General features: G+C 40.4%; 2 protein-coding genes across 3 annotated transcripts; one reads left to right on the top strand and one right to left on the bottom strand.

The window, feature by feature from the left end:
* Nucleotides 1-8,059: 8,059 nt before the first annotated feature.
* On the bottom strand, nt 8,060-16,512 carry LOC120457636. The gene is made up of 2 exons (XM_039645132.1): nt 15,277-16,512; nt 8,060-8,184 (listed from the first exon to the last, which is right to left on the bottom strand). Exons 1-2 carry the CDS (start codon nt 16,298-16,300, stop codon nt 8,180-8,182), a joined length of 1,029 nt encoding a protein of 342 aa, XP_039501066.1. The 5' UTR covers nt 16,301-16,512; the 3' UTR covers nt 8,060-8,179.
* LOC120457635 lies at nt 9,153-11,805 on the top strand. 2 transcript variants are annotated; one of them, XM_039645130.1, is made up of 2 exons: nt 9,153-9,216; nt 9,275-11,805. In XM_039645130.1, the coding sequence occupies exon 2, from the start codon at nt 10,024-10,026 to the stop codon at nt 11,197-11,199; it is 1,176 nt and encodes a 391-aa protein (XP_039501064.1). In that variant the 5' UTR covers nt 9,153-9,216; nt 9,275-10,023; the 3' UTR covers nt 11,200-11,805. The 2 variants fall into 2 exon arrangements, 1 of the variants encoding a protein (XP_039501064.1); XR_005617065.1 differs by having other exon boundaries at nt 9,160-11,482; nt 11,539-11,805.
* Nucleotides 16,513-26,649: the final 10,137 nt, after the last annotated feature.

Genomic DNA, 26,649 nt, shown 5'->3' with positions numbered 1-26,649 from the left:
AATTCGGCGAATTATTTTGGATTTGGCGGACATTTTGGACAGTTGGACATTTGGAGTGGAAAAGGAAAGTCATTGGAAATTATGCCAATTAATAACCAGGTATTCAGTGCCAAAAATTAAAAATAATAAGCACTCTACTTTTGGTGTGTATTGTGTGCGTTAATAATTCTTGGCAAACAAACCACCACACCCAAAAAAAAATATATAATAAAAAGTGAACTGCCTTTGACAAAACTTATGGTGTTAATTTCTGTGAAAATTTGGAGAAATTTATGTGCGTCAAATACATACGGTCAAACTGCAAAATTTAAGTAAACCTACATACATACATATATATATACATACATACATATCTGTACATATACATAACGCCGGTTTGCCGCCAATTTCGTTTCCCTTTTGTGCAGTTACAGAGCAGTTATTTGTGGCCAACCATATATATCTCGCACATTGGTTTTTTTTCAGCAGTACATACTGTGGCAGTGGCTCTCGAACCGTACATAGTGGAAAGTCCCTGCAAAACTCGGCAGTGAATTTAAGTCCTGCTCACATTTGTATGTACATCTATGTATTTGCGTGAAGATTAATTCAATTTATAGTGAGATATTTTGCCTTAGAAAATTGTATTACATTTTTTGAATTTTTCGGCGGTGTTTGTGGGCATATTTAACCCGAATGGGATCCACTTAAATATTTCGGACAGTTTATGTGTCATAAAATTCAAATTTTGTGCATTTTCGGCTTTGGTTTTACCCACCAACACATACAAACTACACATTTTCGGTGGTTCTTCGGCACAGTTAACCCTCATATAACCCAATAAAATTTATTGTTGAATTTGAATTTGGAAATCAAGTTTTTTATATTTGGGCATCGATTAAACATTGGTTTCGTGCGCATTTACTTGTGTGATTTAACCCTTGTTTCGGAAATTTACTAGTATTTGAAATTTACTAGTATCAAAAATGGAAAAAGAAAAGGAAGTATCGGCTATAATACTGGCTATGCAAAAACGCGATAGGGTTATGAGCGATATGGGACGTATGTAAACTGCATTTGAGGAAAAAACTATTTCGTTCGATAGTTTTCAACTGGAATACCGAATGCAACTTCTCGAAACATATTGTGAAAAATTAATGGATATCCAGTCAGACATTGATGTGCTAAACCCAGGAAATGATTTAAGAGCGTCTGTCGAGGATATGTGCATAATCACAAAGGCTTTATATCGGTCCGCAATGAGTCGAGTCGAGGCTCCGAGACTTAGTCACGGGGATAACAGTGGGTTTCGTCATTCGTCCTATTTACCAAAAATGAATTTGCCCAAATTCAGTGGAAAACATTCCGACTTTAAAAATTTTATAAGTCTTTTCGAGAGCTTAGTGCATAATGACCTGTCTTTAACAAATATCGAAAAATTCAACCATTTGCTGACATGTCTAACAGACGATGCATTGGGAACTGTCAGGGCGTTTCAAATTTCGGATTTAAATTATGAGAAAGCATTGGCTAGTCTGAAAAACGTTTACGACAATAAATGCTTGATTTTTTTTGACACAATTTCTCAATTGTTTGACCTCCCTCAAGTATCGAAAACATCTGAATCAGGCTTGACGCAATTTTTATTCACATTGCAATGTCCAAGGTAGATCACACTACAAAATCCCGATTTGAAGAACAGCTTGATTATAACACGCTACCGACATGGCCCGATTGTGCGATTCAATTGAATCGAAGATATCAACATCTAGCTGCTGAGGAGTCAACCAAAAGTAAAGGGAAGCCTAGCCAAGCTTCCACTAAGGGATATTTCAAATCCTTCTTCTCATGCACACAGACAGACCGCAGGCGGATTCAAAGTGTCGATATTGCTCAGCCACAAATCACAGTTTAGGCAGTTGTCAACCCTTCATGGCTTTATCGGTGATTCAGCGGTTCGATTTTACAAAACACAATCGGTTGTGCATAAATTGTTTAAATCCAGGTCATCCAGTGAGGAAGTGCAAAGCAACAAAGTGTCGTGTTTGCTCTAAGCTTCACAACACACTTCTTTACAGATAACGGGGTAGAGCAGCAACCATTTTCGTCGGGATCAGTTCCTCAAGTGCATGTCCAGGCACCTTCAGTAGCAGTTGATCATAATAATCAAGCCCATTCTTGTCATGTTGCTAGTACTGACCAAGTTATTCTTGCTACTGCTGTCGTTAAAGTACGGGATAGATTTGGACAGTTTCAATTAGCACGAGCGCTGTTAGATTCAGGATCTCAAATCAATTTTATGGCAGAGGGCTTAGCTCAGCGTTTGCGGTTACACAGGCAAGAATCATATCTAAATATCACTACCGTAGGGAAAAACGACTCGGTAGTACGGCACAAAGTCCACACGTCAATTCATTCTCGCGTCAATGCTCATAGTTTCGCTACCAATTTTTGGGTGTTAAGATCAATTTCATCTTATCAACCCGATCACGAAGTCAATTGTGCCCAATGGAAAATTCCGGCAAACATTAAACTGGCAGACCCTCGCTTTCACAAGCCCGCAAAAGTGGACTTACTGATTGGCGATTTCCTTTTCCAGAATCCTTTTTCGATCTTTTGGGCGTAGGCCAAATAAAATTGGGTTCTGAACAACCTTTACTTCAGAAAACTTTACTAGGATGGATTGTTTTGGGAAAGTTCACTCAACGCGCATCGAAGAACGCTCAGGTATGCAGCGTCTTTGGCAACGAAAATGTAAGTTCTCTCGACTCTCTGGTGGAACGATTTTAAGAATTGGAACTGTAGTATGCGCCTATGTAATATTAAGAACATTAAAGTACAATAAGCATACAAACACAGCAGCACTTTGTTGCTATGTTTATGTCAAAAAGCTCCAAGACGAATGTAACATGATCGTCCACTTGAAGGTTACAAAGTATAAGTGCATGGTCAGCATTCCCACGCCGACCAAATGCATAATACATATGTGCATAACTCACTCTCGCAATAAGCATAGATATATAAGATATACATAAGAGAGCCGCTCCGCTGCTGGCGTATCCGGACTGGACTGGCTGGACTGGCCGAAAACCTATCGGCATACAACTACAACATACAACCTATGGCATATAACTGGACTGGCAGGCTTATAGCACAGGTATAGCCCACGTAAGGTGGCTAATATACGGTCAACAAACGCCACCGGTTTTTTCCAAAGCTCTAAAGCTACATGCAGAGCTAGACCACTTGCTGCAATACCAGCAAGAATTGAAAACTTAAAAACTAGAGAAAATTCACTCAGAAAATACCAAAAATATAACAATCATTAATGAAGTTCCAAAACCGACAGCATGTCCAGCACCAGCACCGGCACTAACAAAGCCTAAGAAGACTTGCCCACCGGACTGCGAAAGAGTCTGGAGTCCTCACTGCCTTGTGAGCAGCCATCAACAACATCAGCAGCCGAGAAATAGACAGCAGCGAGGGTGTGTCAGCGTGCCACCCCCGGCGACGCCCAGCTGACACCAGCAGATCAACAACATCAGCAGCAGTAAAAAACTAACATATATTAATTATATATATAATATAACAAAAAAATTTTGTAAGACACATTGTAAAATGGAGCATATACTATTATGCCCTGTTAACCCAATATGGACCGTGAAGGCATAGCTAGAATCGGGCAGGCAATAATGTAAAACATAATCAATTTTGCATATCCTAACTAACACGCTAAAATTTGGGGAGGAAATAATTCCAAATATAAATGTCCATAGAGACAAATAGAATAAGCAAAACTGAAATCATATATAACAAGAGAGAACGCTTTAGTCGAGTTCCCCGACTATCTGATACCCGTTACTCAGCTAGTGTAAGTGCGAAGGACAGTTTTTGGCGGCTTGTGGGCGTTAGAGTGGGCGTGGCCAAAAGTTTTTTTGCAAATCGATAGAAATTTACAAGACCAATACAAAAATGAAAAAATATTAAAACATTTTTCAAAAATGTGGGCGTGGCAGTTTTGGGCGGTTTGTGGGCGTTAGAGTGGGCGTGGAAACCTGAATCAGACAAACTTGCGCTGCGTCTATGTCCCTGGAGTCTGTATACTTAATATTAACTTTCTAGCTTTTGTAGTTCCTGAGATCTCGACGTTCATACGGACAGACGGACAGACAGACGGACGGACAGACGGACATGGCCAGATCGACTCGGCTACTGATCCTGATCAAGAATATATATACTTTATATGGTCGGAAACGCTTCCTTCTGCCTGTTACATACTTTTCAACGAATCTAGTATACCCTTTTAATCTACGAGTAACGGGTATAAAAATAAAGAAAATTTTGTACAAAACTTTGAAATTAGTATACCCAAAATGGGTTTGATAGACACTAAAACTGTTGACTCCACAGCAAATGTTATAAATAAAGTGGAAGTCCAAAATGCAGACTTGTTCTGGATAACCATAATACTAATTGTAATTGCTCTAATTATGGTATCCAATGCATTAATAAAAATATACAAACTACATAACAAGTGTCTCAGAAAACAATACCGTAGCGCTGCTAACGGTTTAGATAATACATACATACATCGAACTCAATTATGAATAAAACATAGAAGTTAAAAAAAATTAAAAAAAAAAAAAACGTAATATTGCTTTTATCTAAATAAGAACCCAGAAATATATATCAATAGCCAACCATGAGTGTAGCTCAAACACAGCGCACTATAGATAAAGTCTATGTATGAACATGACCCAGATTTTAGGAATAAAGCATTGAATATTATAAGTAATATTCAAATGCCTATAATTGATTTCGAAAAATTATATATGAGAACATACGAATTAGCATACACCTCCCCGTTATACCCTTGTAATAGTTACACAGAAAAGGCAATTGTACTTACGACATTGCCAGGTGTAAAAGTAAAATCAGAATTATTAGATTTTGGCATACTAGGAAAAGTATCGTTTTCTTTGTATCGAAGTAACCAGTACCTCAGCATGGACTGGGAACAGCTTATTAATCAGATAAAAAAATCAAAAAAAAATTTCAAAAAATCTTTTAAATGCTTAACGCAAAATAGATCAATACAAGCTGTAACAACAAATAAGAATGCCCAAACATTGGTAAATAGTTACAATAAAGTAAGAGAACTGATACAACAGAATAAAAAGAATTTAGACAGTAAACAGTGTGCTAAAGTTTCGAAACTACTGGTGGCATTAAGGGAAAAATTAATATTAATAAAAAATAAATTCAGCCTATAGTAAACACTCCATTAACAATAAATGTTAATGAAGAAAGCACTGACTCAGACGAAAAATATACACCTGTAGTCGAGAAAGACATTAAAGAGGAAGATCTTCACGATCTAACTATACCAGCGACATTAGTGCTGAAGGAAGTAAATACTACCAATAACGCAGGTGACTTTGAAAATACCTTAATCATGGCTGAACAAGCAGCAGCCATTAGGTCTTACATTAAGGATGTCGCTTGCGCAGTGCCAGAATTTGATGGACAAAAGATCCATTTACAACGATTCATTAAGGCAATCAAATTGGTAGACTTAGCTAAGGGATCATTTGAAGACATTGCAGTTGAGGTCATTAAGTCAAAAATAGTTGGCACAATTTTGAACTCAGTTGACAATGAAACGACAATTCCAGCAATTATAAACAAATTGCAGAAAGTAGTTGTCGGTGAGACATCCGGTGATGTCAAAGCAAAGCTATTAACAGTTCAGCAAAGAGGTAAAACTGCCACGCAATTTACCGCTGAAGTTGATAGACTGAGAAGTTTCCTTTATCGATGAGGGTATACCTCTAGAACATGCCACTAGTCTAAGTACTAGAGAGGCAATTGACACCATGATAAATCGCGCTGAGCACGAAAGTGTCAAAACAGTACTAGAAGCAGGGACTTGCACCACTATGGATGCAGCGATAAGCGCATACATAAGAACGAGTGCAAGAGTTACCGGTGATATTAATAAAGTTATGTACTTTAGAGGTAACAGAGGATACGGCAATGCCAATAGAGGTCCTAACCGAGGTAGAGGCTTTGATAACAATAGTTAAAGAAGCAACTATAATAACGGATACCAAAATAACGGTTACCAGAATAACGGTTATCAAAACCGCAATAATGGAAATAATAACAGCTATAATGGCAACAATAGAGGCAATAATGGAAACAGAGGCCCTAACAACAACCAGAATAACAATAACGGCAATAATGTCAATGTACGAGTAACCCAAGATCAGGGAAACTCGCAACAGCCTTTAGGTACCCAGTAGGAGAAGATCGTAGAGTATACACCATCAATTATAATCTCAATATATTTACCACAATCATTCATGTCGAAACAGGTGTAAAACTTGTTTTCCTTCTTGATACAGGTGCAGATATTTCTATTCTCAAAGAGAATTCTGAAAAATTTTCTAATGTTCAAATAACTAACAAAATAAATATTCAAGGCATAAGCCAACAGATAGTTCAATCTCAAGGACAGACTTTTATTGAGATACAGACAGGTAAATACATTATTCCACACGACTTTCATTAAGTAGATAAAAATTTTCCCATACCGTGTGAATACATTTCATTAAAAAATATAATTGCCAAATTGATTTCAAACCAGCAGAAGATTGGTTTATACTTAGACCCAACAATTTGAAATTCCCCATTTATGTTCCTGTTCACGCCAGAAGGGCGCAAACAGTTGAGCGGCAGTGTAAGCGGCCAATGCTTGTACTCAAAGCTCCTCCACGGCTCGCAAGCACCGCTGCTCGCGCTCTCCTTCTCTCCTCTCGCTCTCCTTCCCGCAAGGTATTCACCACTCCGCGGTCCCGCGGTATTCCCTATGTTAGTTTTAAGTTAGTCTTAATTTACAAGTGTTACAATAAAGTGCATAACTGAAGTCGATCCCGGGCGTTTAATTTCTGGAGCATTAAGCAGCAGCAGCCGCAGCAACAACAATTAATTCCGCCCACTCCACTTCATGGTCCTTCGAGTCCGCGACATCCTGATCCTGCCAGCGCTCCTTGCGGAAAAATCAAGATAAGTACGGCTTTAAATCCTATTCCGTCCGTGGTCGCCATTTTCGTTTTTCCAACGGCGTTTATTCTTTCCGTCCATCCGTATCAAGTGAAAAGTGAAAATATATAAGTACATGCGCCCAGCCACCGTTATTACTTCTTTTTTTTAAGTGCATAAACAAGCACTTTGCCAATACCGGCCCCCTAATTCGTCTCACGGTGATCCGCTGGTATCCAAGCGCATATACATATATATATATACATTTTTTAAAACACTGTCCAAAATTCACTATTATCGTCCGCTGCTAAACTGCTGTTTTTTTGCCTCAATAAAATACAAACCACAAATTCAACTAAATTAAATCAAATATACATATACATATATTCAGCAAAATTTTACATACACATAAAATTATACATACCCATAAATATACATACCCATACATATCCATTGACATACATATATTCCAATAAAATTTACATCTACATACATATATAAGAATCACTCCATAGATTTAACCAATTTAATACACAAATAAAATATATTACCAAAAATAATAAATAATATCGAACCCGAACTGAGAACAAATTTTATCTCTTGGCTCAAAATAAAACACAAATCTCGCCATACAGAATAAAATAAAACCTGACTTTTTTCTTCCGATATTACATTACATATATATGTTTCTCCATACATAAATATGTCGGGAAGTTAACTGTTTCGGGGTCCTCTGTTGCCGCGTTCCGCCCGCGAGTCGTACACTTCCTCGGTTGCGACATATTCACGCGTCTGCTTTCTCAGAGTTTTCAAACATAAGTGCCTCGTGTACATTTCAACATCGCTCCATCTCGCTTGATACATGCTGGTCCGAACTCACCACAGGACAAGCATTTGTCTCACTCTAACGCATCGTCGAACCGAGGCTATGTAGAACAGAGCAAAATCCGTTAAACTCGCATAACGGAACTCAGCGAACCGCGATCAAAAAGAAACGAAGATAAGAACAGCTCGATACGAATTTTATTTATTATAGGTGACATGTTTATTAGAGATGGAACATAGAAAATAAAAATAAGACTAATAATGATGCGACACGGCCTTCCTGACCAGCACACGTCCTCGTGTGTAATATAAGTTTCAAAATTAAACAAGCTTAATCTAGAAAGATAACATTAAACGTAATTCAGAGTATTAGTAAAGGTTCTCTTTTTTTTTTTTTTTTTTTTTTTAATTTTATTTTTCATGTTATCGACCAACTCGAGTGACAGAAGTACCAAGAAGATCGTTTGTCATTATTAGCAACACACTAGGACAATTCAACCTGCCACGCCGCCAGTCACCAGACATCAAATAAGTCAACATAGTAACACGTGTACCTACTAGCACTGGCAACTTGGCGACGTTGCATGTGTCCCCAATCTCGCATTGAAATCCATCAATGCCTCTCATTCACTTGAGTCTTCAAACAACTCAGTAACTTTCCGCTCACATTGGCATCCACCAACGGATTTCTAACGTCTCTTTCAACGTTTTCATCCACATTGGCATCCACCAACGGATTTCTAACGTCTCTTTCAACGTTTTCATCCACATTGGAATCCACCAAGGGATTTCTAACGTCTCTTTCAACGTTTTCATGATCGTCACATAGATCTAACTCTTTGGGGATCTCCTCTGTTGGCATACTGCGCAAAGCTTCATGTGGGTACTTATAAGTCCGCTTATTAGTTAAAGATTTTAAAATATAACGATCTCCCTCAAGTACCTCTGTCACAAGGAAAGGTCCTTTATACTTTTGGTCTAATTTTGTTTGGTGCCTTTCTTCGTTCTTAAGTAAAACATAATCGCCAACACTAAAGTTATCAAATTTGGCTTTGTGCTTATCGAATCTAGTTTTTTCATACAAGGCGTTCTTTTTAATATTTTCTCTCGCGATATTTCTTATAATATTTACATCGACTTTATTAACTTGTTCACATATTGGTAACATATTAAATGGTCTACATTCTTTTCCGATTAGTAATTCAAGAGGACTGGCTTTCGTTATGCGATTTGTAGTACAATTTATAGCTAGTTGTATCTCTCCTAAGGCATCTTGCCAAGAACGATGGCTGCTCTCTACCGCCGCACAGTGGTTCCCCCAGAGGCCAAAATTCAAAAAATATGAACCAGAATAGATTTGCGCAAAAAGTAAACAAATCATCTCTAAAATGTCCAGACAATACAAGACAAAACCGGTTTTTTCTAGAAAGCTAACGGGACTTTCTAAAAATAGAATTGAAGTCGCAAGCACAAGCTCATTTGCGAAGCGTAGTTGGACGAATTGCATTCTTCTTAATAACAGAGCGAACTTCAAAAAGGTAAAGCGTCAGTAATACTTATCTGATTGATATAATTTAAAATGCAGTTTAAATTTGAAGGTATTTACTTTTATAAATTCATTATGTTAAGTTAATTTCATTGATTTAACACTTTTTTTGTAATTATATTTGATTTAACCTTTTTTGTGTATTTTGTGAACGTCTTTTTCATGTTTACGTAAAGTTTTAGTTGTGTCCCGCCGATACCCCGAAATAAATGTTTATGTCATTGTATTAAAGAGTTTCTTGAGGTAATAAAACTCTTCGAGAATTTTGCGGAAAGTTGCGGATGTGCTTGTTATCGTTAATATACTAACCCAATCTCTTATTTTTTCAAAGTCAAATTTGCCAACGAAGTCTCTGTTTTGCCTTTTTATTGTGCTGTCTGTGTGATTTTGTCTTTCGTGTATGTGTAAAATTTTCAATGCTCATTTAATTAATTATTTTGTCATTTTTTCTGTGTAAATTTGACTTGGCTTAAGACGGCGATTTGTATCAGTGTGTGTTTGAACGCCATCACATTTTTAATTTATGGTGCACAAAAAAGGGTATCTATACAGAAAAAATACAAGAAATTATCACTGCTGTACGAGATGAAATTAAGACTAAAGGCTACATAGTTGAATTGACCGAACATATGCAATGTATTCCAAACCTTTGTAAACAAATTGCTGATTATTGGACACGCTATGATCGAAAGAAATCGTCAGTACTCAAATATAAGTCTGATTGGCTGAATCAAAACGAATCAATTCCAGTGAAAAACATCTCTAAAAAATATCAGCAAAGGGTACAAAGTCCACATCGTGGACGTCAAAAACTTGATTTTGAGGAATCCTCGGCGAGAACAAAGCGACGGCGTATAGCTCATCTGGCCGAATTAGACGAATCTGCTATTTCTTCGTTACGCACTGAATGTGAAATGAAAAATATATTGCCAGCAGATCCCGATGAGGTAATTTCGCTATTAATGGAGACCGCTATGTCTAAAAACCAATATTTGCTTATCAGAAACTTCGTGAACAGCAAAATATCCTTTGATTTTTTTCCATGCTATAAACGTATATTAAATTCAAAGAAAAAGAGATACCCTGAAAACATATCTGTAGACGAATCTCACGCTGAAGTTGAATTACAAAGTTTATTAGATAATACAGCGTCGAGTATTTTAGAGCTACAGGCTAATGTTGTGGAAACAGTCAATGACGATTCTATTGAAAATTTGGTGTTAATTGGAAAATGGGGATTTGATGGAAGTACAGGTCATAGTGAATACAAACAAAAATTTTCCAATAATGATTTAGATGACAAAAGCTTGTTTGTGACATCCTACGTACCACTTCAACTTATTTCAAAATCTGGCAATAAAATAATTTGGAAAAATCCCAGGCCCTCCTCAACGCGTTACTGCAGGCCAATACGTTTCCAGTTCCAAAAAGAGACAAGTCAACTTTCTATCAATGAGGAGAGATATTTTAAAGAGAAAATAAACCTTCTAAAGCGGTCAGTGATTTTTATTCATAATAGAAATATAAACGTTGAACATAGTTTACAACTGACTATGGTGGATGGAAAGGTATGCAATGCCTTAACTGAGTCATCTTCTGCCAAATGTTACATTTGTGGTGCAAATCCAAAAGAAATGAACGATTTGGACAAATGCTTAAACAAAGTTGTAAACAAAGAACATTTCGAGTTTGGTCTTTCTCCCCTTCATGCAAAAATACGCTTCTTTGAATACTTTTTACATATATCTTACAAGTCCTCCGTCAAGATGTGGCAGGTGAGAGATCCGGAAAAAAATTGGAAGTAATGAAAAGAAAGCAAAAAATTCAAAAAGAATTTCGCGAAAAAATGGGATTAATAGTTGACAAGCCCAGAGATGGGGGTAGAGGATCATCAAACGACGGAAATGTCGCTAGAAAATTCTTTTCTAATCCAAAATTGGCATCTGATATTACAGGAATAGATGAAAACTTGATCCATCGTTGTGCCACTATACTTCAAGCTATTGCATCGGGCTACAAAATTAATGCCAAGAAATTTAATGAATACGCTTTAGAAACTGCCAAGCAACTGACAAAAAAATATTCATGGTACTATTTGCCGGCTACAGTTCACAAGGTATTAATTCATGGATCTGCAATTATAGAACATGCAATTATATCAATTGGAGAGCTTTCCGAGGAAGCTGCGGAATCAAACAACAAAGAAATTAAAAAATGTAGACTTTATCACAGCCGGAAAATGTCACGGATTATTACAAACACCGACATTTTGAATGCACTCCTTCTACGCTCCGATCCGTTTATAACCGGACAGAGGGACCTTGAGAAAAAGGATAAGTCAACTTTGCTTGAATCTGTTTATAGTTTGCTAGAGGAAACATTGTAAAATTAATAATAAAGTATTAAATTAATTTCTAATATGCATTTTTATATTTTTCATTAGTTTTTTCCAAACAACAAAAATAAAGAAGAAGAGAATAGAGAGAAGAATAAGACTCCATAAAGTATATATATTTGTCTGCCTGCCCATTTGTCAAAAATATACACGAATTAACCTGGTTTTATTTGCTAAAAAAAATTATTGCCTACTTATAGGTGCTTGAAAAGGGGTTTTTTTGCATTTTGGTGGGGAAGGGGGCTCCAATCCTAACAATTTTTACACCATGCTTACTGAAGCACTATTGGATCCCTGAGGTTAAATTTGAGGTTTCTAACTGCACTGGAAGTATTTATGGCCGCGTCTCCATACAAGAGGAACCACTGTGCGCCGTAAGCATGCGTTTAAGCACACTCATAACGCGTTCTACCTGTCCATTGGCACGACTAGCCCCTGTTGCAATTAAGTGTAGTTGAATTTTTTGCATGGAACAAAATTCACTGAAACAAGAGCCTGTAAAGCATTTACCCTGATCTGCAATGATTCGTGTTGGTACACCGAATACGGAAATTGAAGCCTTCAAGGCGTCTATACAACTTTCACTATTAATGGTTACCGTGTGATGCAAAGAAACAAACTTTGTAAACGCGTCAATCAGAACGATAATATATTCCTTTTGATCCCTCTTGCCGCTTAATTTTCCCGTAATATCTATATGGATCGTGTGCCATGGAATTTCTACTTTTGGTATGGGGTGGAGTTCGATTGGCAATTTTCCTGACGGAGGCTTAGTTAACTTACACGTAATGCAATTATCAACGAACTTACGAACATATTTGGCCATGTTCTCAAACCAGTAAAATTCGTACATTTTGTCTAAAGTCTTTTCCCACCCAAGATGTACAACTGCTTCATGGACATGGTTCACTACTGACCATCTGAATGATCTGGGGACAACTGGCAGGCAACGAGTTTTACCGTTCCTTTGAATTTTGCGAAAAAGCATTTTCGAGCGTATTTCATAACTTTTTGCCAAGCTCTCACCCAATTCATTGTTCTGTATTTAAACAACAATCGTGGAAATCTCTGAATCCTTTTGTTGTTCTGCAAGTAACCAGTTGTCCGTTATTTTGGCCAATAGAACATGTTTTTCTTCCTCACCAGTAATAACCCGAGCAGTTGGCAGTGGATTGCGTGACAAGAAATCAACATGTGCCATTTTGGCACCAGGTCTATATTCTATGTCAAAGTCGAAGGACTGCATATATGCCCACCAACGGTGTACTCTCGGCGTTAGTTCAGTCTTGTTGCGAGTAGCTTTTAGGGAATTACAGTCTGTAAAAACAACAAATCGTCGCCCATGTAAATAGTGACGAAAGTGTCTCATGGAGTTATACACAGCTAAAGTTTCAAGCTCGTACGAATGATATCGAGATTCCGTCAAGGATGTTTGTTTGCTGTAATACTCAACTACACGACGTTTATTATCTATTTTGTGGAGTAGAATTGCTCCGTAGCCATCCATACTGGCATCTGTATGCAGTTCAATGGGGTGCCGAGGATCGAAGATAACAAGGACGGGCTCATTTGTAAGCAATTTAGTGACTTTTTGACGAATTTGTTCGTGTTCAAGTTTCCATTCAAATATTTTGTTTTTGCAGGTCAGTCTATATAAGGGTTTCATGATTTCTGAAAACTTTGGCACAAACTGCCTAAAATAAGAGGCTAGGCCAATAAATTGTCTTACTTGGGTAACAGACTGCGGAGGCGGTAAAGCGACTAATGCTTTTATCTTAGATGGATTTGGTCTTATTTCGCCCTCTTTTACCACAAACCCCAGATATTCAACGCAAGATTTCAGGAATGAACATTTTCCGATATTAAAAGAAAACCCAGCCTGCGATAATATTTTCAAAACTGTCCTTAACCTTACAAAAGCTTCTTCTTTTGTTTCTGCGATAATCATTATATCGTCCATATAAACGATAACGTAAGAATGGGCAAGCTCACCCAAAGCTTTCATAACTGCACGCTGGAACACGGATGGGGCATTCTTTAACCCGAAGGGCATAGTTAGAAATTCGAATTGGCCGTCAGGTGTCACAAAAGCCGTGCGTTCAATTGAATTTGCGTGAATAGGTATCTGATGAAACCCGCTGGCCATATCCAAGCAACTAAAGAAACTTGCTCCACGCAACCTAGATATTTGGTCACTAATTAGTGGTAAGGGATATTTTTCTGCAACTGTGTTTGTATTTAGTTCGCGGTAATCCACGCAAAGACGATCAGAACCATTTTTCTTTTTAACGAGTAAAACTGGACTGGCGAACGGTGAGCTGCTAGGACGGATGATGTTAGCTAACAGCAGCTCATTAACCTTGTTTCGGACAATTTGTTTTTCCTCTATACTAAGTCGGTACGGTCGTCTGTGTACAGTTTTTATTGGATCAATTAAGCGTACTTCTAATTCGCCAGTTGTAACACGATTTTTGGGAAAACCGTCTATAAATGAGTCACAGAATTCATTCAAAAGATTTACCAAGATTTTCCTATCCTCGCCACACAATTCGGTATTAACATTTTCAAGATTAAAACTACTACTCAAAGCAGATAGGGTTTGCACAGACCTTGTTTTACATAACTCTATTTTATCTATTGTTATATAGGGTGTTTTTTTTAGAGGTATAGAACTTTAAATTGCAATAAAACAACGATGGATTATTCGATTGACATGAATTTTATTGACATGAAAGATAATCTTGTGGCATTACATTTTAAATATGATTTCTGGCATATGACCGCCACGGCTGGCTCGGATGTAGTCCAATCTGGACGTCCAATTTGCAATGACTTTTTCCAACATTTGGCCGTATATCGGCAATAACACGGCGAATGTTGTCTTCCAAATGGTTTAGCGTTTGTGGCTTATCCGCATAGACCAATGACTTTACATAGCCCCACAAAAAGTAGTCTAGCGGTGTTAAATCACAAGATCTTGGAGGCTTATGAAAAATCGGGAACAACAGCAATCTCGTTTTGGGCCCATTCGACGAATCTACGCCTTGCTTGATGATCGTTTGGTTTCAATTCTTGCACGAGTTGGATTTTGTAAGCACGCATGACGAATTGCCAAACCAAACTGAGAATAAATCACTTGACAGCTGTTAAATCGGTCGCCATCTTGAACAGTAATGCCAACTTAAAGTTCTATACCTCTAAAAAAAACACCCGTTAGTAGCACTAAATCCCTGACTTAAAATTTCGCGTCCAATTATAATATTATAATTAATGCAATCATTAAGAATTACGTGAAAAAGCACTTCGAGACAGTAACCACTTATTGTTACGTTTGACAAAATTTGTAATGTACTAGTAACAGTATTATTTCCGATACCCTTTAAAACTACAATGTTGTTAATTCGTGTGCCCGAGAGTTGGGTGGACACAGATTCTCTTACAAGTGAGCATTCGGCTCCAGAGTCGAAATAAAATGGATACGACTCACCCGATGATATCAATGTCCCAATTGGCTCGACTACGTGACACACGTTGACACGCTTCTCGTCGGCTTTAGTTTGGTTTGACAACGATTGTCTTGCAGGGCAAGCTGACGCTATATGCCCCTGGTTTCCACATCTATAGCAAGTAATTGACCCAGGTTTAGAGTCAGATAAGCGCCCAATACTCGAACTAGATCCTTGTTGATTCTTTAAGTTGTTTTTCACGGAGCGGCAGTCAGCTATCTTGTGGCCAATTTTTCCACAAAAGTGGCACTTAACATTTGGGTGTAGGCGAGCTCTTTTGCTGGTAGAATTTTCTGGAACGGGATGGTCCTTCCTCTTGCCATACGAAAACGCTCTTAGCTCGTTCTGCAACTCGTTGCGTGTTTTGACAGTAGTTGTGAACACAGTGCGTTGCAGCCTACCATCTATATTTGCAGCATGTGCCAGGGCAACAGACACTGCAATTTCTTCTGCGGTCATAGACTTCCATTTTGCCATAAGTGTTGTTATTAATCGGCTACCATACAGCGCAAGACATTCGCCGTCGTTTGGCCGCCCGTTTAATACATTAAAGACTGTTGCTGCTGGCGTCTCATTGCCTTCATACTGCTGAAGGAACATTTCTTGGAATTGGCTCCAAGTCATTCCGGCGAAACAAATTTGTGACAGCCAATTAGAAGCACTGCCCTCCAATGATTTGGTTAAGGCCATGAGCAAAGCACTGCCATCCAGAGGATTTTCTCCTACAATAAGGTCCACTGTAGAGCACCAAGTGGCTGCACTTGAACCGGCGGACTCAGGGTTGAACTTGGGTAGTACAACTACTTGTGTAGTCTGCGAGCCCCTCACGGCATTCACAATTTCCAATAGATTACGATGCTGCATTTCCAAAATTGTGGACAGGCGATCATCAGTGATGGCTTGGGGCTGAGGCGATCCCACTTCTGATGTCGGGAAGTTAACTGTTTCGGGGTCCTCTGTTGCCGCGTTCCGCCCGCGAGTCGTACACTTCCTCGGTTGCGACATATTCACGCGTCTGCTTTCTCAGAGTTTTCAAACATAAGTGCCTCGTGTACATTTCAACATCGCTCCATCTCGCTTGATACATGCTGGTCCGAACTCACCACAGGACAAGCATTTGTCTCACTCTAACGCATCGTCGAACCGAGGCTATGTAGAACAGAGCAAAATCCGTTAAACTCGCATAACGGAACTCAGCGAACCGCGATCAAAAAGAAACGAAGATAAGAACAGCTCGATACGAATTTTATTTATTAGAGGTGACATGTTTATTAGAGATGGAACATAGAAAATAAAAATAAGACTAATAATGATGCGACAAATACATATTGCAAGTCCCATATTAAACTCCAAATAATACATACATACAGTCGCAAATTACATAGGCTTGCCAAGTGCAAGTTCTTTCGTCTCCTCTTTGTTCTTTATTGCCCTGAAAAAAAAAAAAAAAAAACCGGCGCATAGCGACGAGAGAATACCCTAAACCGATACATAAAATAAAATAAATAAGTCCGACGACAAAATTTAAGAAAAAACTGACCCGATTATTTAATAATTATTTAAGCCAAATAATAATTTTTTTACAAGCTATTTCTGGCTCCTATTTCTGGTTCCTAAATTAAAATAATTATTTATCAGTTCCACCCAAATTTATCAGCCTCCCAACTTGGCTTTTTGGCGTGTTTGTTGGTTTTTTTTTTTTTTTGTGTATATATTTCGCATCCGTTAGTCGCGATTTTTTCGGTGTGGTCCTAAGTTCGGTAGCGATTTTTTATAAATTATTGGCTATTACCCAGACTCCATCTGGTAGCTATTTTTTTAGCTATTTTTCCATAAATTCAAATTCAAATTTCGCATCCGTTAGTCGCGATTTTTTCGGTGTGGTCCTAAATTCGGTAGCGATTTTTTATAAATTATTGGCTATTACCCAGACTCCATCTGGTAGCTATTTTTTTAAGCTATTTTTCCATAAATTCAAATTTATAGCTATTTTCTATATATTAGCTATTTTTTTTTTTCGGGATTTCCAATCGTTAGCGATTTTTTATAAATCCTTGGCTATTACCCAGACTCCATCTGGTAGCTATTTTTCCATAAACTCAAATTTATAGCTATTTTCTATATATTAGCTATTTTTTTCGGGATTTCCAGTCGATAACGATTTTTTATAAATTATTGGCTATTTCCCAGACTCCACCTGGTAGCTATTATTTAGCTATTTTTCTAGAAATTGCAATTCATAGCTTTTTTTTTTATAAATTTGAGCTATTGTTTTTCTAGACTCCAATATAGCTATATCTTCTTGTGGACTTCACTCTGGCTGTTTTTTGTAAATCCTCCTAGCTATTTTTCACACTGAATTTTAGCTATATTGTGCTTCATTTAAGCTTTTTCCAGTTGATTGAAGATCTATTGGGGCCTTATTTCACAAAAATTGGGATTTTTTTTTCCTTTCGTGCTCCAATCTCCAGATCCCAATTGCAACTGTCTCCCGAATTCCGACGGGATTCTTTGTCCATCCAGATTTGGGTGCCCTCTGTGTCTGGTTCTTTTTCAATTCCACATTTTTTGCGGCGTGCAGGCCTTCTTGACTTCCTTCTCCTAGGGCATAGCTGAGCATGCCCCTAGAGGGAGACAAGAAAAAGACACCCGCACCTGGAAAAGAACAAAAGTTCAACCCGCAATCTCCGCTATCCACTCGCGGTAAGCCAGCACCCAAGTCCGTTAGTCCCAGGGTCAAAACCGCGACTCCCACTCCGAAAGCAAAGGTTTTGCCATCGACCAGTTCGAAGACAACTCCTAGGTTGGTCATTTCCCGACCAGTGACGCGAGCGTCTAGTGAGTCTTCTCTATCGAGAAAATCCGAGAGTCCCTCCGCTGTCGGGACTGATTTCCTCCGCGTCACACGCTCAACCACACAGAAAATGGCATCCTCTGAGCAGCCAACGCCCGCAACCGCAGCGTTGCATAAATTCATCGCCGTCAGCGATCGCGTAAGCCTTTTCGAAGCGAAGATCAACACTCCTGATCAAGCCTCTCCGTCCCTACACACGTTACAAGTCCGTCTGCAACAGGTGCGAGCCTTATGGGACAAAGTGGAAAGAGAGTACGAAACATGCTCTGACCTAATGGCCCAAGAAGGATCCCTCGACACAGTGCCTATCCTCCAGGCCAAATATGACTACTGCTACTCAGTATACGAGTCATGTGCAGCACAAATTGGCGAAACAATCGACAGAGCAACGCCCCAAGTCGCGCAAGCACCCTCTCAGCCGCTAATTTCGTCCGGCTGCCGCTTACCTCCATGCGACACGGAAGTCTTCGATGGCGACTACCTCCGATGGCCCACTTTCCGGGACCTATTCACGGCAATTTACGTAAACAACCCCAGGCTGACTCCGGTCGAGAAGCTATTCCATCTCCTTACGAAAACAAGTGGCGAAGCAAAAGCCATCGTGGCGATCCTCTCACGAATGATGGTTTTGCTTCGGCGTGGGAGGCGCTTCGAGATCGGTTCCAAAACAAGCGACTTTTAGTTAACAGCCAGCTCAAGCTCCTTTTTAACTTGAGTTCAATTTCGCAAGAATCTGGTCATGCTCTAAAAGAGCTACAATCCACGATTCAGGGGTGTTTAACAGCACTAGCGCATTCCCAGGTATCCACAGAAAACTGGGATTGTCTCTTGGTTTTCCTTTGTGCGAGCAAACTGCCCAAGCAGACCCTGTCCTTATGGGAAAAGTCGCTAACTGCCAAATCCGAGATCCCAGCTTGGGAAGAAATGAATGCCTTCCTGAGCGAAAGGTATCGGACATTGGAAGCCATCGAAGATATGAAACCGACTCAGGCAGTTCCAAAAAGGCTTCAATCCTTCGAGACAAAGGTCAGCACCAAACAGAAAGGGTGTGACTTATGTTCTAAGGAGAACCATCCGGTAAGATTGTGCCCGCGTTTTCTTCAAATGTCTGTTGACTCGCGCTCCGGCTATATAAGAAAGAAGCAGCTATGTCTGAATTGTTTTGCCAGAGGTCACCAGCTACGTGACTGCACAAGCACACACAGCTGCTTTACATGTAAGGGTAGGCACCATACGCTGCTGCATCGCAGCCCCCCAAATTCCGAAAATGCGAGTTCCTCAATCTCGCAGAGAAGATCTCAATTTGGACCGAGCGACATGCACGCACAGGCTTTTGTAGCAAACACGTCAAAGCCAGTTTCCAAACAGAATTGGAAGAATGTTATTTGCTATAATTGTGGCAAGCGTGGACATATCAAGGCTGAATGTCGGTTAGATGGAACCGAAAAGAAGAAGCAGACTCCAACTGTTCAAATACAGTGCAGCTTATTTTTTTATTTTTTTTTTTTTAAATGCTTTGCTTTTATTTATTGAATCTTCTCATTTACGAGACTAACGATAAGTGTATCAAATCTTATACTATAACCTAACTAGGAGTCATGTAGACTGAGACAGTGGCCCCGACCAGTTATGGCTGGGTGGAAGGTCTGTACGTTGCAGGCGGGTTCGGCTGGAGACCCGAGTCAAGACCCTTGCTAGAGGATTTGGGTGGACAGAGAGTTTTTCATTGTAGGACGCTTTTTGCTTGTCTATTTCATCTTTTACTGCGAGAATGCCGAGGTCCCTGTGGATGTTTTGGTTACGAATATACCATGGTGCACCAGTGATAGTTCGCAGGATCTTTGATTGGGCTCGCTGTATGTTGTCTATGTTGGTTCTGCTCGCGTTCCCCCACAGCTGGGAGCCATACGTCCAGATTGGCTTAAGAGTGGAGTTGTAGAGCAGGACCTTGTAGTCCAGACACAAGAGCGATCGTGAGTTTATAATCCAGTGGAGGCTGCTGGCTTTCAGTTTTAGGTGCAGTTTCTTGCATTTGATATGTTGTAAGATGTTGTGGATGTTGTAAGTCAGTCACTCGTGGGAATATCTGCTGTGTAAAGGACGAATAAAGTTGGCCCAAGTGCGCTACCTTGTGGGACACCAGCTTCGATAGTGTAGCTGTCGGAAATTGTTGTGTTACATCTTACTGCGAAGGCTCTATTGTAGAGTTAGGGTTCAAGGAGTTTATGAGTGTACCCGGGCAAGTGTGTTTTAATTTTATGCATGAGACCTTTGAGCCAGACGCGGTCGAATGCTTGAGATACGTCGAGGAATATCGCGCTGCAATATTCCCTATGTTCGAAGGCTGTGCGAATTTCTGATGTTATTCTGTTTACTTCCTCTATAGTTCCGTGTTTTTCTCTGAAGCCAAATTGATGGGCTGGGATAATGTTGTGGGCTCCCATATATGGTATTATGCGCGTTAGAAGGCATTTTTCGAATAATTTGGACAGGCATGATAATAAACTTATTGGTCTGTAAGATGACGGAATCGTGTGATCTTTTCCGGGCTTCGGTATCATTATAATAATTGATTTTTTCCATTTCCTTGGATAATAGCCGAGACTTATGATTCCATTGAAGAGTTTACAGATGACCTTAATAGCACAGTACGGAAGTTCCATTATCATTTTTGTAGTTATTAGGTCACCGCCTGGAGCCTTTTTTGGTTTTAGCTACCTGATGACTTTTGTGATCTCGTTCGGCTGAAATGTAGTTGGCGTGGATTCAGTTTCGAGGTGGATTTGCGGAGGAACATAATCATTAGCTGCGGGGTTCGGCTGGAAGACGCCTCTGAGATGTAAGGCAAATGATTCGGCTCTATCTTTGTCGCTGCGGGCCCAGCACCCTGAAGAATTCCTTATAGGGGTGACGGTTTGAATTGGAGCGCTTAGATTTGGGTGAGCCCTCCACAAGGGATGCTTTTTTCCAATATATTTAAGTTGTTCATTTTCAGCTTCTTGCTTCAGGGCCCGGTTTAGATTGCGGGTGGCTTCAGTAAGACGTTGCTTTGAGCATGGCGATCTGCTGGTTTGCCACGCTCGTCGCAGACGCCTCTTTTCCAGAACCTGCTGTTCAATTTGCCGGTTGGTTTTGAACTTCTTAAATTGCCCATCCTTCCGTTAAGGGGTTGAGATCCTGGCTGCTGTGACGAGTACCTCTTCCAGTGCGGCGGTGGAGCAGTCGATGTCCGCTTCGATATTTAGTTGGGGAGTTAGCTCAATGTGGGAACTCACATACTTTCTGTATTTCATCCAGTTAGTGTTGTGCGACGTCAGCCTGTAGGGGTGGTCCGCAATTTATGGGCTTTGAAGAAGGCTTATCAACAAAGGCGAGTGGTCAGATGAGAGATCCGGTAGAGCTATGGCGCTTATTAGATGGCGTGGGATGTTTTTTGTCACCGCGAAATCAATTAGATCTGGGATCTTTTTAGGGTCTGCAGGCCAATATGTGGGGCTACCAGTTGCCTTCCCTTGGGAGTCACGAGGCGTGATCCCCAGTGCGTGTGTTTGGCGTTGTAGTCTCCTGCGGCTATGTAGCGATCCCCCAGAGTGTTTTAGAAGTCCATGAATTGGCCTTCAGAGATATTAAATCGAGGTGGGCAGTAGACAGCGGCAATGCAAAGGTTGCCGTTTCCTGAGATCACTTTTATGGACGTGGCTTGCAGGTAATTTGTTGCAAACTTTTGATGAAAGTGGTGTTTGATGCGTTCTCTGATTAAGATGCCCGTTCCGCCGTGGGCCTTGCCATCCGGATGATCTGTGCGGTAAAAGGTATAACCTCTTATATGGAAGTTATATCTCCCTGTGAGGTGCGTTTCAACCAGCAGTATGGCGTCGATGTGATTTACGTTTAGGAATTGAGTTATTTCAAGTTTATGCCATGAAATGCCGTTGGTATTCCACATGGATATACGTAGGATAGTCATTTATTATTTGGACTGTTGTGCTACAAGCAACTGAATTACCATGTTCTGGTTCTGAACATGGGTTTGCATGGTTGTTTTCATGAATGACATAAGTTCCATCATACTTTGTTGCATGGTGAACATCATAGATTCCAATTTGCTTTGCGGCTGCACTGGAACCTGCTGAGCATTTTCTGAGTGAGGCTGGGTTGGATTTTCCATGCCTGTTCTTAGAGCTTCGGCGTAGGAGATTCTCTTGGTTGTATTTAGCTGCCCAAATGATGATCTGGCTGCCTTGGCGAAATGTTGTTGGTGCGTAGCTGTCGCTCGTCGCATGCGACTCTTCAGCTCCTTGTAGACCGCACAGCCTCTGTAGTTTGCCGTATGGTTTCCTCCACAGTTGCCACATTTTTTCATTTGGGGGTCTTCTTTGTTTGCGGGCAGTTTACGGAGTTGTGGAAGTCTCCGCAGACTACGCAGACCGTCCGAAGTGTGCAGTATGTCCTGGTGTGTCCATACTCTTGGCAGTTTGTGCATTGAACAGGGCCGTTGCGTTTGTGGGGTTCTTCCACAGTGATTCTTCGATGCAGTAAGAGCTGCAGCTTGTAGATCGGGTGCACATCGTTTTTCTTTAAGGCTTTGCTATCTGGTTCGAGTTCGACCTTGAAAAGTGGTTGCGGTTTTTTGTTTCTGTTAACAATATTGCTAACATTTTTGGCACAGAAGCCCTGGCCTTAAGGGCTTCTTGAATTTCAGAGGGGGTGACGTCAGGCTCTATACCTTTTAGCACAACTTGCAGACCCTTGCTGCTTTTTAGTTGATAGGTGTAAAAGTTCTTTTTTGTGTCTTCCAGGTACTTAGACACAGCTCGGAAGTGTTCTTCGGACTTCGTTTGAACCTTTAATAAGCGGAACAACATGGAAATTCTCGTACCCGACCAGCGCAACAATTTTGTTGACCGGGGCGCTTGAACTTTTTTCCCTTATGTAAATAGGTGGGGGCTTAGGTTTCCTTTGGGTCTCCTGCCCCAACTCTCTTAGCCTCTGCTAAGATGGAGAAACGGTTTTCATTGGAGCTCCTCGTTTGGTCGGTGCTTTTGTTGGTTTGGTTGGTCTTTGGTTTATTACCAACCGTGTTGAGTGGACTAAGCTTGCGCTTAATCTGGATGTAGCGGTCCATACCGGTCTGTATAGCCGGGACCGCTTGTTGCTTATCGAAGCTAACTGTTTTTGTTGCCATTTTATTTTGTTGTGCGGCCGTTGGGACCGAACTCGCAATATTGGTAGTTGGTTTAATTATTGGTGGTGATTTTGCTGCGACTGATTTTAGCACTGCTTGTTGTTGGAGCTTCATTCAGCGAAGCCGGCGGTGGTGGGGTTTGGCATTGGTAACTCCATGATGCGGGAGTTGGGGTGAGCAGAGAGGGTGAGCAAGAGCTGGCTCTCTTGCTGTCGACGGTCAGAAGAGTCGAGTTGCTCTTTGTCGACTTCTGATTTTGATCTATATCGCTAGTTGAGAAATAAGAGTAGCAAGCATTTCTTGGGTTGACGGAGCTTCTACGCTTATTCTTTTGATCGCTGCTCATTTTTTCGAGCTTGTTATGTGTGGCACTTATTTGTTTAAATTAAATAAGCACTTGTATTAATCATAACACTAGTTATGATTATATTTTTCTTTGTTTTTTTTTAATTGTTAGCGTCTTTTCGCACTGTTTGGACTGCTCCAGTCCAATATTCTTTAAGTTTTATTCTTTAAGTTTTCACTATTTCATCCACTATTTTAAATTCGTTTCCCGGAGCTCGCTCGAGACCACGTCCGCTCTATGCGGGAGTATACAAAACTAGTGGATTCAAATAATAAATTCAAATTAGTTATTGTTTGAATATTATTATTTAGGTACAGGTACAAGATTCGGCTGTTGGAGCAGCCCTGGCAGTGCCGATGGTCTGGCAACGCCACTAAGCTCCGATCACTTGCCGACGTAAGTTGGCAGCACTGTCAGCTGTTGTTCTCAGCTGCACCGAATTGCAGCCATAAAAATTAGGCAATTTACCTATCGCTCGCGTTTTTTTTTCACTGTTTATCGCGCCGAAATGATGCACATTAGCACCGAGTGGCTTTGGGCAGTTATTCCGCCAAACTAGCCCAGCCGTCTTCGTGATAAAGGATTTTTTCGCGCAGCGTATCAAAAACACGTCCGATTTTAGGAAGTCTCCGAAAAAGAAGAAGTGCAGCTTATTGGTACTATTTGTTCCTACAATGAAGGGAAACTTCATGTCTGTAAGTCAAACCGTTTCTAAGGGCAATTTAGTGCACTTTAGCGAAAGGCACGTTAAGATTATTCAGAACTATGAGTGTATATTTCAAGTAAAGAAAACTGGAAATCTATATATATTCGATGAAAAGTCCAATCAGTGTAATGCGGCTGCAAACGCCGATGGTATTTTATGGCACATGCGATATGGTCACATCAACTATCGCAGTCTGTCCGATATCGTGAAGAACATGGTTCGTGGAATTGAAGGTTGTAATATACCACAAAATACACCCTGCAAAACATGTATGGTGAGCAAAATACATGTTCAGCCGTTTCCACATAAAACGGAAAGCCGAGCCAGTGAAATATTGGAACTTGTTCATACAGATGTATGTGGCCCCTTTAGTACAAGATCATTGTGGCAATTGGCAATTGATATTGTCTTACGTTTATCGACGACAAGTCTTGTCGCATATTTGTTTTCTTTTTGAAAGGCAAAGACGAAGTATTCTCAAAATTCGTGGAATTTAAGAAACTTGTGGAGAGGCAAACTGGAAAGCTTCTGAAGTGCATACGCAGCGATAACGGGATTAAGCGGCAACTAACAATCCCGTACAGCCCACAACAAGACGGAGTAGAAACGGCGGAAAGGGCTAACCGTACGTTAGTGGAGATGGCCCGATGCTTGCTGACGCAATCTGGCCTGGTGGAGTCTTTATGGGGAGAAGCTATATACACAGCTGTCTATCAGCGGAACAGAGCGCCTACGAACGCCCTGAGAGATATTACACCAATGGAAGCGTGGAATGGTAAAAAACCATCAAGTTTTTTTTTTTAAAGTTTTTGGTTCTTTCGCAGTTGCATTGGATAAAGGCCACGCACGAAGTAAATTCAAGCAGAAAGGAATGGAATGGTTGGTTATTCTCGAACAGCCAAAGGGTATAGGCTTTTCGACCCGAGCTCAGGACAAGTTATGGAAAGGAGGGACGTACTTTTCAACGAGCGAGCTGATAACAAACAAAGGATGCTGGATTCGTATCGTTTGAACTACCACAAGGCGGTGGTGTTTCAGACGGTCAACTGGAGGATGAGAGGGTCAACTGCAGCAACGACGTAAGATCAGATGGCAAAGTCAACCCCAGTTCGCCCGAATACACCAGTATTCGGAAGACGAAAGCTCATACAACCAAGACAAGGTCTGCATAAAAAATGATTACAGCATTGACGAGTTTATAAGCGCAGAAGACGGTGACAGCGATGATGACGGTGCAGGGTGTGAGGACAACTCGCAGGATGGAAAACGAGTGGGTCCTGGCAGACCTAAGCTGATTCGAACAGGCAAACCTGGACGCCCGCGAAAGCAGTACAATGTCTTAGGAGTGGCAACTAGCAGTGACGTATTTATTCCGGTAAGCTACAAAGAAGCAATCAGGTGTCTTGATTCGGAATTATGGTTGGAAGCGATGAATCGAGAGTACGAGGCTCTTATGAACAACCAGACTTGGCAGATAGTAGATCTTCCGCGAACAGAACGAGCTATAGGCTGCAAATGGATTTTCACTGTGAAGAGGGATGCGAACGGGCAAGTGCAGCGGTACAAGGCACGTCTAGTAGCCAAGGGCTGTTCACAGCAGTATGGAATTAATTATGCAGAGACTTTTTCCCCTGTTTGTCGGATGGAAAGTATACGTTTCATACTTGCCCTGGCTGCACAGTTAAAATTGCATTTGCACCAAAAGGATGTATGTACGGCATATTTAAATAGTGATTTAACAGACACTGTATACATGCAACAGCCACTCGGATTCCGAGCCAAAGATCATGCGGACGGCGTGCTTTTGCTAAAGAAGGCAATTTATGACCTCAAACAATCTGGCAGAGAGTGGAACTGTAAATTGGATGGAGTTTTGCGTAGTATTGGTTTTAATCCATGTACAAACGAGCCATGTCTTTACATGAATAAAAGTGGACGCCATCTTGCACTTATTCTTGTATATGTGGACGATCTCATCATAGCTTGTCAAGATAAAAATGATCTTATGAGCATAAAAGGAAAATTCGCTCAATCTTTCAAATGTGTAGATCATGGACAGTTGAATATGTTTCTTGGACTGGAAGTTCAGCGAGAAGGCGAGCTGGGCGAGATAACGTTAAGTCAGAGCCAGTATATTGAAAATCTACTTCAGCGGCACGGTATTAAGGAGTGTAGAGCAGCTGCAACTCCACTGGATGCCGGATTCCAAATCACGTGTGATAAAGAGGGATGCAAAATAGTCAACGAACAGGCTTATCAAGCG

The sequence above is a fragment of the Drosophila santomea genome, unplaced genomic scaffold (genome assembly GCF_016746245.2).
Source record: "Drosophila santomea strain STO CAGO 1482 unplaced genomic scaffold, Prin_Dsan_1.1 Segkk69_quiver_pilon_scaf, whole genome shotgun sequence".
Taxonomy (NCBI): Eukaryota; Metazoa; Arthropoda; class Insecta; order Diptera; family Drosophilidae; genus Drosophila; species Drosophila santomea.
This window is presented reverse-complemented; position numbering and strand designations above follow the sequence as displayed.